This window comes from Lepus europaeus, chromosome 7 (genome assembly GCF_033115175.1).
Source record: "Lepus europaeus isolate LE1 chromosome 7, mLepTim1.pri, whole genome shotgun sequence".
In the NCBI taxonomy this organism is placed as follows: Eukaryota; Metazoa; Chordata; class Mammalia; order Lagomorpha; family Leporidae; genus Lepus; species Lepus europaeus.
Genome location: NC_084833.1, coordinates 114,103,728 through 114,116,753, shown reverse-complemented (window position 1 = coordinate 114,116,753; position 13,026 = coordinate 114,103,728). Strand labels below are relative to the sequence as shown.

General features: G+C 49.8%; 1 protein-coding gene across 5 annotated transcripts in view; it reads right to left on the bottom strand.

Moving 5' to 3' along the window:
- Positions 1–13,026, bottom strand: part of PKNOX2 (PBX/knotted 1 homeobox 2) — a 268,446-nt gene that overhangs the window by 54,855 nt on the left and 200,565 nt on the right. For all 5 annotated transcript variants that reach the window (XM_062197279.1, XM_062197278.1, XM_062197282.1 and 2 more), the window contains one exon: positions 7,889–8,028. In XM_062197279.1, the coding sequence (XP_062053263.1) occupies positions 7,889–8,028 (140 nt within the window). The remainder of the gene's footprint in view (positions 1–7,888; positions 8,029–13,026) is intronic.

Genomic DNA, 13,026 nt, shown 5'->3' with positions numbered 1-13,026 from the left:
CTCCCCCAGGTGGGTGGACAGGTCCATTCCTGGCAAATGTGGGGCCCAGGGCAGGTCTCAGTCTGCTCCATACCCCTTCCTCCACATACACGTGGGTGCACCCACCCGCACCCACACCTACACACCCCTCCTAACACGTGAAAAACAGCCAATGTGAAATTGCAACCAAGTGAGGGTTACGGCTGGTCCGCGAGGATGGAAATCCAGAATGTAACACAAAAACAGAGACCTGGACGAGAGCTCAGACCCAGTGTCTTCTACTGAGGTGAGGTGACTCAGGTACAGGAAGGAGAAGGTTTTTTTTTTTTTTTTTTTTTTTTTTTTCCCCTGAAATCAAGCACTTTGTAAGAGGCAGTCAGAGGTTCTAGAAAGTCACCAGAAATTCAGCCAGTTCCCAAAGACAAAGTTGCAGTGAGAGGGAGCTTGGTCACTGGCAGGGACTAAGCACACACCCACATGCATCTGGGGGCCCTTTGTGAGTTTCAAGGTGCTCTTAGACATGCTCATTGCATCTGAACCTCCCCAGCCTTATCAAGCCCATTTTACTGATTAGCAAACCGAGGTGCTTTGTGGTTCAATGATTTTATCATGCGAATAAGGGACCGAGTGGAGATTTAAACCTGGGTTTCCAAATTCCAAATCTTGTGCTCTTCCCTCTTTCCCATTTCCTACTTTTGAATCCTTGTGGGACTCACTTCAGCCTCCCTGCCTCTCTTGTGCTTGAGTCGTGTGCATCTTGAGGGTGGCAGAATCCAGCTGCCATATTTACCTTTCAAGCATCAAGAATGTTCCAGCAAAAGAGAATCTCGGCCTTATCCGATGCCTTTCCAAAGGAGTCTCCCTTCTGTAGTAATACTACTGTGGGTTTGAAGAAGGCCTTACATTTTTTACAGGTCTTTCATTTTCTCATTCGATGCCTGCCCTGTGGGTTCAGAAAGCTTATCCACAGAGATTCGGTGATTTGCTCAATGGTAGAGCCGGAACTCAGGCTCAAGTCTTGGTCTGTGCTCCCTTCCCTTGACCATGACATGGAGCAGTGCTTGGGAAAAGCAGGGAAGGTGTTAGAAGGAGGGACAACCCATCGGCCATAGGAGCCCTGGAAGCCCCAGCTGTTGTCCTCCCACTCCACCCCCCCATTCACGCCCGCAGGAGACCCTATTGCTGGTATCCTCCCTCTTGTAAGAGGAACTGATCCAGCGTAGGACTTATCACAGTAACTGCTTTATAGATGCAGCTCCCATCCATTGAGAGCTTTCTGTGAGCCAAGCACTGTCAGCTGTTAGCATTGTTATCTCATTTAATCCTAACATAATCTTGCGAGGATAAAATCACTAGGCTTCCGGACTCCTGGATTTCTTATCGGTGAGACCTCGTCTGGGCAGGGCCCCCTGGACTGGACAGCTCTACCTAGGCCAGGCTGGTGAGCTGCAGAAGCAGCAGGATCCACTGCCCCCGAACACACCTGCTCCCTGAGCAAGGCAGCTGAGCCTCTGGCTTGCCAGCAGATATGCAGGGGCTGGGCTTGGGCTGGGGGCCCCCAGTGCTGGCAGGAAAGTCAGGGGATGGGCTTTGCTTGGTACTGGGGGAGACCTGAGTGCGGTTTCACTTTCCAAAGTATGACTCCAAAAGAGTCACCGCCTCCCCCATCCCCTCCTCCCCAACCAACTGGGGTCATAGCTGAGATGTTCCTCGGAGGCCAGAGAGCCCAACTGCTTCAAGGAGCAGGGAGTGACTTCTAGAGGCCCCAGCCTGCAGAACAGAGCTAAGAACACGCCTGGAGCGCCTGCCCACAACCCCTCGTGGTCCAGAGGCCCTGGTCTGTAGCATCTGGCCCCAGCTTCTCTGCTTGGAATGGCTGCACTCCTCCCACACCAGCCTAGGCCACATCACCCAGCACATTCCGGGAATGACCAAGCATAGCGCTAGGGGAGGAAGAGGGTTAAGACCCAGGGTCACCTCGCGGCAGCCAGGACACTCTTTGGTCATAGGGTGCAAGAGTTCCCTCAAAGACACTTCATTAGGAAGTGCCAGTTCCCAGGGCTCTGACCAGGCAGCTGCTGCAGAGGACAGTCCCAAGAGGCCCCTGCCTCTCTTCCTCCAACCTCTTGGGCAGAACAGCTCAGCCCCAGGAGAGGCAACCTGGCTGTCATTCTCTTGTGATTCCCACATTGCACTACGGGTCACTGGAAGCCTTGTGGGCATTGTCCGTTCTGCAAGGTTCTGAGAGCTGAGAAACCAAAGAGCCAGCAGAGGAAGGATTCAATGCAGGGTTTCTGGGTCCATACTAGGTGCCCAGTTTATATCACAGCTACATTCTACATCTGTCTTTCCCCCAGCCCCTGGTCTGTTTCTTCCTTACTAGGACCCCCTTTCAGAACTTAACACAATGCCTTACAGGTAATGAAGCTCAACACATGCCTCACTGAATTGCAGCATGGAGACCACCGGTCTGGGAGCCCTCTCCTGTCCTGCCCCTTGCCTTGTCACCTCTCGGCACTTCTCTCCTAGCCTCACCCAGCTCTGATACTGACAGAGTGCTTATCACCTGCCAGTGCTTACCAAGCACTTTGTCTGGGTTACCTCACTGAATTCTCAGGACAGCCCTGATGAAGAGACCGTGCTATTTCAGCCCTATATTACAGACCAGGAGCCCGAGGCACAGAAATCCAGCGGTGAGACCAAAGTGTGAACCGAGAAATGTATCCAAAGGTTGTGCTCCCCACCCTGAATCCAGCCTCCCTGAATGGACCAGGCTGTCACTTCCTGAACAGGCCAAAGCAGCTCTCCAGTCTACCTAAAAGACACTGATCTGTGTGCCGTATATCATCTGATGCTACTCCAGCTAGTATTGTTTTCTTTTTTACAGTTGAGAAAACAGAGGCTCCAAGAGATTAACTTGCCCATGATGACAAGACTAGTTATCACCAAGTCTATTTCTAGAGCATTCTTCTATTCCCACTGCCCAGTACAGCTACTCAGCTGCATTTGCACCTCCAGCTTAAAGGCTATCAAGATCAAGCCTGGAACTTCAGTGACCTTTAGGATGGTCTCAAGGGAGTGAGCCGAACCCTGACCACTGTCCTTCCCCAAGTTAAGTGTGGGTTCCAGATGAGACAGGAATGCATATAATGTAATGTAAATAGGGCTTCAGCAATGCATATTGCTTTCTTGAATTAGAGCTCATCTTCAGCATTAATTATCAGAGCAGAGTGCACTCGGGTACAGCCTGTGGTTTGTGGGGAGAGAGGCACACTGTATGGAAAAGTCAAGGTTCTGAGAGCTGAGGAACCAAAGAACTAGCAGAAGAAGGATTTGATGCAGAGTTCCTAGACCCATCAAGGGGTTCATTCATGGATAAACCAGGAAAGGCTTGGAGACAACTTGGAGAAGGTGGAGAGGCTGGGAGTGAAGGTGAGGCTGGGCTTGGGCAGATAGAAAAGAGATAGACGGAGCTGGTAGACTCTAGAAAGAACAGTCACTGCCTTGGTGTTCAGCTGGAAAATCCTAACTGCAGGCATCTACAAAGCATTCGTTCTGTGCCAGGTGCTATTGTTAAGTATTAATTCACTGAGAGAGAACATTTCAAATTTAGAACTCAGAGGAAGGCCAGACAAGAACGTGAAGACCAAGAATGTGGGATCGTGGCTGAAGGCATCAGTTAGACCATTCCCAAGAGCTGGCAGGTAGGGTGGGCTCACGTGCTTATAAATAGACTGTGCACGTGCAACTTGGTTCTCCCTACGTGGGGTTTGTACTTTGAGGCTGGCAAGAGCCAATTTTGTGTGCATCTCTCCCTAACTCTGTCCAGTGGCTCTCAGTAGCAGTTTACAATGGGCCAGTCGGAGCATTTACATGATGGAAATCAGCAAATGCCACAGATCAGGGCTCCTCCTCACCCCCAAGAGCCATTTGCTAGCTCATACACCTAGAACCATGGTGCGTGGATGGGGTTCTGCCACACCTATTTAACGAGCCCCCTTCCATAAGCGGTGATCAGTGCTTGCACTGTCGAAGCTGCTGACTCTGAAGTATTGTATAGGATGCTGGGGATAAAGGCATGCACAAGACAGACACAGACCCTGTCCTTGTGGACCTCACAGTCAAGGAGGGAAAATGGAAACAAGGTTAACCCAAACGTTAGCCCAATTAATTCAATTGTAAGTAATGCCACAAAGAGCAAATAAAGGGTAGGGAGGCCATCTCACCTCCTCTACCTGGTCCTGCAGCTCAGTTCTCAAGCGTTTTTTCATGGAGAAGCAAAGCGTGGCTGTCCTCACTGTTCTTACCCTCCAGCCCTGCATTTCCTTATCAGTCACAGGTAACTCTTCAGCTGCAGGGGCAGGTCTCCTCCCCTGGGCCCAGAGAGGTTTTCTGCGGCAGAGACCAGAGCCAGTGCCTTAGCAGAGCAGCCTCGCAAAGCCACCCTCCCCCGTACTCGCACCTGGCCAGCCCAGCTCCCGCCACTCTTTGGCTCCCCAGGACATCATGGTTGCCATGGGAACCCACTCACTTCAAAGGGGAACGAAGGAGACTGGAGGGGAGGAGGGAGAGTGAAATCGGGATTAACCTCACCCTCTTGGCCCTGTCTGCCTTGCTGGCAGCCTAATCCCCAGGTCTCAGACAGCACCCAGCACCTGACGCACAGTCCACCAGCATGGGCAGGGGTTGCTGTGGTCCAAGCTAAGCTGGAACTTCTTTTGGGGAGAAAACCTCAGGATTGAGACAGGGTTGAGGAGGGACAGAACTGAACTGGGTCCAAACCTACAACCCCCACACCACAGGCCTCCTCTTCTCCGACCCCTCTCAGCATCGCTCCTGGGTCACAAACACAATTACCCAGGATGTGCATCCAATCACGGGATCTGTGCGGATTAGACTGCAATCATTAATCTGAGCAGGAGCTCCTGGTTGCCTTGCTGATTAGCCCAGATGATGCCCTGGTATGATCCAATTAAAGACACACTCTCCCTCCCCCCAACACAGGCAGTTTCCACATCACAAGGGAACCAATACATTTCATTAACACATCCTCTTACACAAATACGACCTCCTGCACTGGCAGACTCCCTCCCGGTTGACACACTGCCCCTGTACTGCCTAGTGGGGGCCTGGGCAGGGAGGGCCTCTCCCACTTTCCTTCCTCTGTGGCTTTGGGAGGGGCCATGGATGGGGGCTTCCAAAAATCAGGGCTGGGACGCTCTTCTGAATGAAAGGGTCTTGTTACATTTATTGACATGAAATGCTGGCTCCCTGATGTGCTTTGGAGCAGCCAGGCTGCCCCAGGCAGGCAAATCTAATTAAAATTACCCGACCCTGCGGGAAGCTGCACTCCCTCCCAGGTCATCGCTGGCACCGGCTGCAGTCATGGCGGCCGGTACTAATGGGAGAGGTGTGGTTGTGGGAGATAACCCCAGCGCCTTGAGGTGCAGAGGCAGCATGTTTGCCTGGGCTTCCCTCTTCAGAGCCACAATTAATTGGGCTTGGTGCAGTCTCCAAGGACTGTAGGGTACCCACCTCCTGGGAGAACATGAAGCTCAAGGGTGAATGAAGGTGGTCAGGAAGATGTTTTGGTTGAAGGAAAGTTTGGGCTGTACTCTGAGTGACAGCAGGGTGAACAGCACCCACGGAGTTGAGACCCACCTCTCCTGTTGCTTGGCCTGGGTGGAGTAGGAGCCTGGGGTCTTTGGAAGGGAATCCACAGATCCCGTTGCAGGAAAAAGGAAACCCATTTGCTTTGTTCCAGATGTGGCACCAGGTGCTTGCATGGGCTGTCTCAAGAACTCTTCTCAAATGATCTTGACACTTAAGATCTTGAAACTAAACTCAGCCTAGGTTTCCAGAAACTCATTGATACACCATTAATCTGGGGGTCTTTCTATACCATGATCTATGCCTACTACAGGTCCTGCCCCCAAGGGTCTGAGAAGGTGCCTAGGACTGGTCTGTATTGTGTACGAGGGTTTTATGGGATCTCGTGAAGGTGCACAGCATGAGGCCTTAGGGCTGAGCAGGCCCTGAGAGTCTGTGTATCCAATCATCTCCCAGGTGACATGATGCTGGGAGTCCATGGACCATACCTTGAGTAGCCATGATCTAAACAGAGTACCATGAGCATCTATACAAGACATCAAGCTGCCAGGCAGCTTTCAGAAGCCTTGTAACTCCCCTCTCCCTTCTTAGGCTCCCCACAAAAGCACATACCCACCACAAATGGCCAAGCATAACTTACACCAGGCTGGAGGTTGTAGCAGCTCTGCCATGGCCATTCCTGGAGCACACTGGGCCCTAGTAGGGCCTCCCACTCAGTATTTAGGACCAAACTCAAACAGTGCCTCCTCTGGGGAACTTCCCCTGGTGCTCTACCCACACGGCAGTGGTTTCTTATTGTGTATTTGTGGGCTCCTGGAGAGGCGAGTGCACTTGATCTGTTATTTCACTCGTTTTGCCCTGAAGTCAAGCACGGTGCCTGCACATATTAATAGTAAGGGTTCAGTAGAAGAGACTGGAAGAAGGAGGAGACTAGATCCTGGAATTCTTTGGGGCCTAAGGCAGAGCTCTCCACCCATACACAGTTGGACCTAGCCTGTGCATTGTGTAGGGCAGGGTCTACACACTATGTTTTATCTTTCTTCTGGGCCTAGGAAGGCCCCGGTGCCAGGATCCATGGTTAGGGCCCACTGCTCTGGACTCCTGACTATCGGCATTAGACACATTCAGCTCATCTGAGTAACTAAAAATAATGCTAATGATAACTGCACTAATTATCACTGTTGTCATAAAGGCACTGTCATGGTGGTGGAGGTGGGGGAGAAGAGTCAGTCTTCCTATTCATTTGTCTTGGGTGGATCAATCTATGTGTTCCTGGCATTAGCACCTGCTGCAATACAGCCCAGCCAGGGTAAACTTGCACTTGCTGATGCATGTGAACAAATGAGCTCACACAAGCAAATGTGAGCAAGGATCCAACTTCAATCCTGGGTGCAGACTGAGGCATTGTTTTTAGTGGTGTGAACTCCTCATGGATAAAGGACGACTAAAATCCCGGCTGGAGCCTCTCTCAAGCCTGCTCTCAGATCTTCCTTTCCAACCGTGTACGTAAGAATGGAGTTCATTAACGTGAACAGGCATTTCCCTGGGCCTCACCCCCCACAATCTGCCAGATTTGGGACCCAGTCCTGGGTGCTTGGGGCAGAAGCAGAACACAATGAAACAAGCTGTCTGCTCTCAGCAAACTCCCCATCTTGAGAGAGTGCCAGAGCCTGCACAGACTCACATACAACACCTATTGCTAAGACGAACATTGAAGACCCACTGCAGCAGATTCACCTGGAAGGCTTAAAAAAATTTGCAACTCCCATCCTATAGTTGACCTACTGATGTGGGATCTCTGGATGCTGACTATGGATGTTCCTTAGTTCTGGAGCCCAGAACTAAGCATCTTAACAGAACGCCCTGTGATTGTCATAAATAACAGAAGTTTGTGTGTTTCCAAAGCCTGGGTGGTGCCATGAGCTGTCCAGTGTCCTACTGGGCTTGCTGGAGGAAAGGCAATGATAGGTGACAGGGCAAGGAGAGTCCAAGGCAGTTGAAGGTGTCTGAGGCTCATTACAACCCACTTTCCTAGTTGAGATGGGAAGGGGTCCTCCAGGGAGATACTGCCCAGGTCATCTTATCTCTCATCAGACATTTCCAGGAAGCTAAAGTCAACCCACCATGGCCAGCTGAGGGATTTTAAGATTAACTTGGTAAGAGAAGGAGGCTGCCGAGAGCAGCTGTTGGCCATGGTCTATGATGGAGCCCACCCTCTGGTCTGAATTCTTGTGTCTTGCAGCTGAGCTGGGCCTGAGGCTGGCTGGAGGCTTCTGAGCAGGGCTGCAGCATCTCCTACCTGTACACAGCTCGTTTGTCAGCCTCCAGCTGGGCCTGGGGGTCAATAGGGGCACTGGGCACAGGTGTGCTGGCAGCAGCTGAGGGTGCAGAGATGTGGACAGCCTGGGCCTTGGAGGGTGGCTGGGCAGTTGCCGTCATCTGCAGAGAGAAGAAATGGGAGGTGCTGGGTTAGCAAGGCCAGAAGCTGGTTCCCAAGCTGGAGTGCAGGCTCTGGATTGCCTGTATAAGAGAATATGGAGAGAGAATTGTGAGTGCTTATGAGAACCTATTTGTATGTGTGCTACAATAGGAAGATTTTCTTCAAGTTAGAACATTCTAGAAAACAATTTAGGGCCATCCTAAACCGGGTGTTGCCCAACACACTCTGAAAGAGATGATTCTTCACACAAATATGGCGACCTTTGGCCGGAAATAGAAAAAAGCAATATGATGGACCCTTTAAACTGTGCTTATGGATCTTAGGACAGTAATAAGAAGCAGCCAAGTCAGTCTTCATTTGGGCAGAGGTTTGTTTATTCCCTTTAATGCTTTGGAAGGTTTTGATCAACTGAATGATTCTACAAATTTGGTTTACCTGACCCCTTGAAGATAAGAAGGCTTATGTGGGCAACAGACAGATTTCTGCTTTTGGCCATAACAAATAAATATTTCGGGCAGTGGTTTTTATACTATGTTACATGTTTTTGAAGGTGCCCCAAGGCCTCCAATTTTGTGCCAACCAGAGCACATATATTGGACTTTCTTTCTGAGATTTCATTTAAAGAAATAGTTCAATGGCTCTACATTTGTGAAAACCATCATTACAGCATTTAATGCTTTTACATATTTCCTCCAGTCAAACAGATCCCTAAAAGTGTGACTGGTGACAAGCCTCAAGGTTCTCTCACATCAACCCGTACACAGCACCACAGCAGCTCCTACCACACTGTGTTGTAGGACCGCATACAGTTGTCTGCCTCCTGCTCTAAGCCTTGCCCAGCACCCAACTGACATACCCTTAACAAACAGGCTTGATGCTTAATAACATTTGTTGAGAAAATGAGTGAGTGAATAAATGAATAAATATTCCTTGAGAGAATCAAGGTCCCTGCCTCTGGAAGAAGCACTGCACTGTGTGAAGACAAGCACACTACTGTTGCTGCAGAGGTCCCCACGCATTTGTGAGTCCCCTTCCCTGAGCCCTGACCTGCGATGCCACCTCCTTGGAGCAGAACACAACTCCTCTGCCTCTTGCTTTACACCGCTCTAGTCCTCACCACGACCATATACCATACCAGGATACTTCCAAAAGTTCATAGAAAATGGAATATTTTTATTTTAGTGCAAAAAAAAAAAATGAAATCTACACATAGTTTTTCTCAAAATACTCATTTTCTGTGACCTTTCTGAAGACCCCTCATATGCATGAATTTCAAAAATTTTAATGCCGTTTTTGCATGAACTTTAGGAAGTACCCCCATAAAGCTACTTGCTTAGTTATTTTCTCTCCACTTCTGATTAAAACTTAAGCTCAAGGAAGGCTTTGTGTTGTATTCCTAAACCGTACTACTCTCTAGTGCTATTGGGTGTTCAATACATATTTGTTGAATCAATGAGCTAGTGAATGATGGAACGTGAAGCTGAGACTTTAAAAGTATATTGTGCTGGGGCTGGCGCTCTGGCATAGTAGGCTAAGCTTCTGCCTGTGGCGTCGGCTTCACATATGGGCACTGGTTCAAGACTTGGCTGCTCCACTTCTGACCCAGCTCCCAGCTAATGGCCTGGGAAGGCAGTAGGAGATGGCCAAAGTGCTTGGGCCCCTGTGTCCATGTGGGAGACCCAGAAGAAGCTCCAGGCTCCTGGCTTCAGATTGGCCCAGCCTGGGCTGTTGCAACCATTTGGGGAATGAACCAGCAGACGGATGACCTCTCTCTCTGTTTCTCCCTCTCTCTGTAACTCTGCCTCTCAAATAAATAAATATATTTTATTTTTTTAAAAAAAAGGATATTGTGGTTCATTGTCAGATTTTTTTTTTGTCACTGTTGGCTGACTTGAGGGACATTCCCAAACTCAGGATGCAAGATGCTAAATACAGCTTCATGGTGCCTAGAAGCCAGCAGATTGCTGGAATCCTAGGGTCTCTTTCTAATTAGTCTTGACCTTGGGAAAATCCTTAACATTCCTAAGCTCCTATTTTCTCATCAGTAAGCAAATTGGTGACCTTTTAGGATTCATGAGTGTTAAATGGGTGCTATAAGAAAGATAATAGAAGCAATCACTTCATTTTTCAAAATGGAGAAAGATGGTAAATACTGGTCAGCTGGGTCAGACTCATCTCTTCATTCACTCACTAATGCAACTGATTATTGCTTCAAATACTTTTGAGTTCCTACCATGTACCTGGTGCTCTGCTAGGCCCTGGGTCACAAAGATGAGTGCCTGCTATCATGGAACTTGATGTCAGGAAAACGGTAAGTGACCTTGGCAAAGTCATGACATCCTTGTGGAAACCATGGAGAGAAGAGGCCCAGTGGACAATTGTGGGGATTGGTAAGCCACACCCAAGGGATGACAGTTAAAGGAGAACTGTCTGCGTGGGGAGGTTTCTAAGCAAACACTACACACTTCCTCCTTAGTCTTCAGCATTTTTATGTGACTTTCTGAATGAAGGAAGAACTGCTCAATAAATTTAAGGGTGACATGAAACTAGGATCCAAAAGATCGTTACAGGTTTTGGCAACAGGCTGGACCTAATAAGATTAATTTTCATCCAATAAGTTAAAATCTAACACTTGTAACATTTGGGCAAAAAAAAAAAATCAATAATATAAGTACAGATCAGAAGGGGACATGGCTTAGCTGCAGTATTTTAGTTGATAACTGGCTCAATGCTTCCAAAGTGGAATAGGTTTGTCAAACAAACAAAAATTAACATATGCCATTGAAGGATGCATTACCAGCAGCACAGTTTGTAGAATGAGGAAACATTTAGTCCTGTTGTACTCTGATTACACAAGAACATGAAAGCACATTCAAAAGAGAGTTGAGCAGGGTTCTGAAGGGGTTCTGCTCTATGTTGTCTATGAGGAATATCTGAATGGACCTGGAATGCGTAAGCAAGACTTGGGGAGCAGGAGCAGATGGGGGGACATGAGCGCTCTCTTTGACTATCTGGAGGAGGAGATGCGATGGTATCCGTTCTGTTGTGCATGCTCCAAAGGAACAGACCATAAGCCCTGCATGAAATCCACAATGAGGAGACAACCTAAACACTGTCTTTCCAAGCTGGGGACTCTTGAAGGCTGGAATGGGCTGCCTGCCCAAGGCGGTGAGTTTCCTGCCACTGCCGGGGCCAAGCAGAGATGCCAGACCTGCTGAGCCCCGTGGAGGGACTGGGAGCCTACGATGTGTGGCTGAGGTCCCCTCCAATACTGACAGGTTCCAACACCACAAGGGTACTTTCCTAATCGCTGCACAGGGCTGGCCTGAGGCTGGGATGAGACGACGGATAAGATGGAAAAGTGCTTTGGAATCTCTGCAGTGCTTCCCCGATGGAGGGCTCGTTGTTGTTATTAAGCGCGAGATTTCCGGAATGTACTTCTGTCATGCAGCAAGGCACAGCTACATCTGCCCAGCTCGTTTGAGGGTGAAATGTGGGGTGGGCTGGTACGCTCTGCTATGCCCGCTGTGAATGAATTTCCTTGTGTCCTTGAAGGACTCCACATGGGGCTTTCTTGAAGATGAGCTTTGCCTCTTGCCTCCCCCTTCCCAGGCAGGACTCTGGGCAAAGGTGTGGGAAGGCTCTGCAGGGTTAGAGAGGAAAGCACAAAGACATAAATCAAAAGCGGTCAACTGTCAGCATCCCTAGAGGCCCCAGCTAGAGGCTGTTCCTGGGGGTGGGGAGGACAAGACGAAGACAGCAGAGCTGGCCTGAGCAGGACCATGCCTCAAATTTATGTGGCTCATGGGGGCCAATTCAGCAAACTCTGCATTTCTTCCAGGCTTGGAGGATGAGTGTTTATCTCCAGGTGGATTTCTTGTTCCAGCCAGAAATCTCCGTTTCCAAAAGAGCTGGAGCACGAAGGGAGATGACCTGCAGCTGTGCACAGGGGCTGGCGGCGAGGGCCTGGGGTCGCGGGAGGTAAGTTTTGGGGAGGTTACCGAGCAGCACAGCCTAAAGAGCTGCGGCAGAGGGAGAAGCTGGGTGCACAGGGGTAGGCGTGTCTGTCCCATGGCCTTGTCCTGGGCTATGAGAGCCAATTGTTAAATGTTCAGCAGTTTTGCAAGCTGATTGACATCCCATTGGTAGCTTGAAACTAGCCAAGGTGGGAACAATGACACCATGGAATTGGCACTTCAGGGCCTGCCCCCACGTTCCCTGTCCCCACCCCAGGGAACCAGCTGCTAAATATTTATCAGCACATTACTGACTCTGGGGTTCTACCCAAGGACCCATGTTCTCCATCTGGCACGGGAAGCTATTTAGTCTTCCGTAATGCACAAGGCCACTTGGAACATCCGTGGCTGCCAGAAGTCCTCGAAGGAGGCCTGAGAGCGCTCTGGGGACCCTGCCTGTCAGCTTATGGCGACAGGGTGGGGTTGGGGTCTGACAGAGGAGGAGAAGCAGAGCCAAACCATGTCCTGAGAGTGTCTGGGGCAGCAGGAAGGCCTCACAGAGTGGAGGCCCTGGCTTTGCCCAGCTCCTCTGCCAATCTTTAGTTCTACGTTTTGCAGTCAGTTTCTCCACTTCTTGGGTTCCCTCGTCTGTAAGATGCAATAGATAATACCTACTCCCCAGCTTGTGAGGATTAATCAAGAGAACAAGACAATGATGAATGGATGAGGCGGGGCAGTGTATTCCCTGGGGAGTGGCCCCCCAGCCCCTACCGTGGGCTCTGATACTGCACCCAGAACGTCTCTTGGGGCAAAGAGCCTGCACCAGCACCTCCACTCTGTCCCTGCTATAGACTTCTTTCTCTCTGTTATCTCCATGGAACCGGCCACACCTGAAGACTGTAGCTCAAGGGTCCCTGACTAGATTCTTGATTTGTGACATCTTGAGATGAAAGTTGTATGGTTGGAAGAGCAAGACAAAGAGGAGACAGACCTTGAGCTCACGGCCAGATTTATTCAGAGACAAACCTGAGAGGGACACCC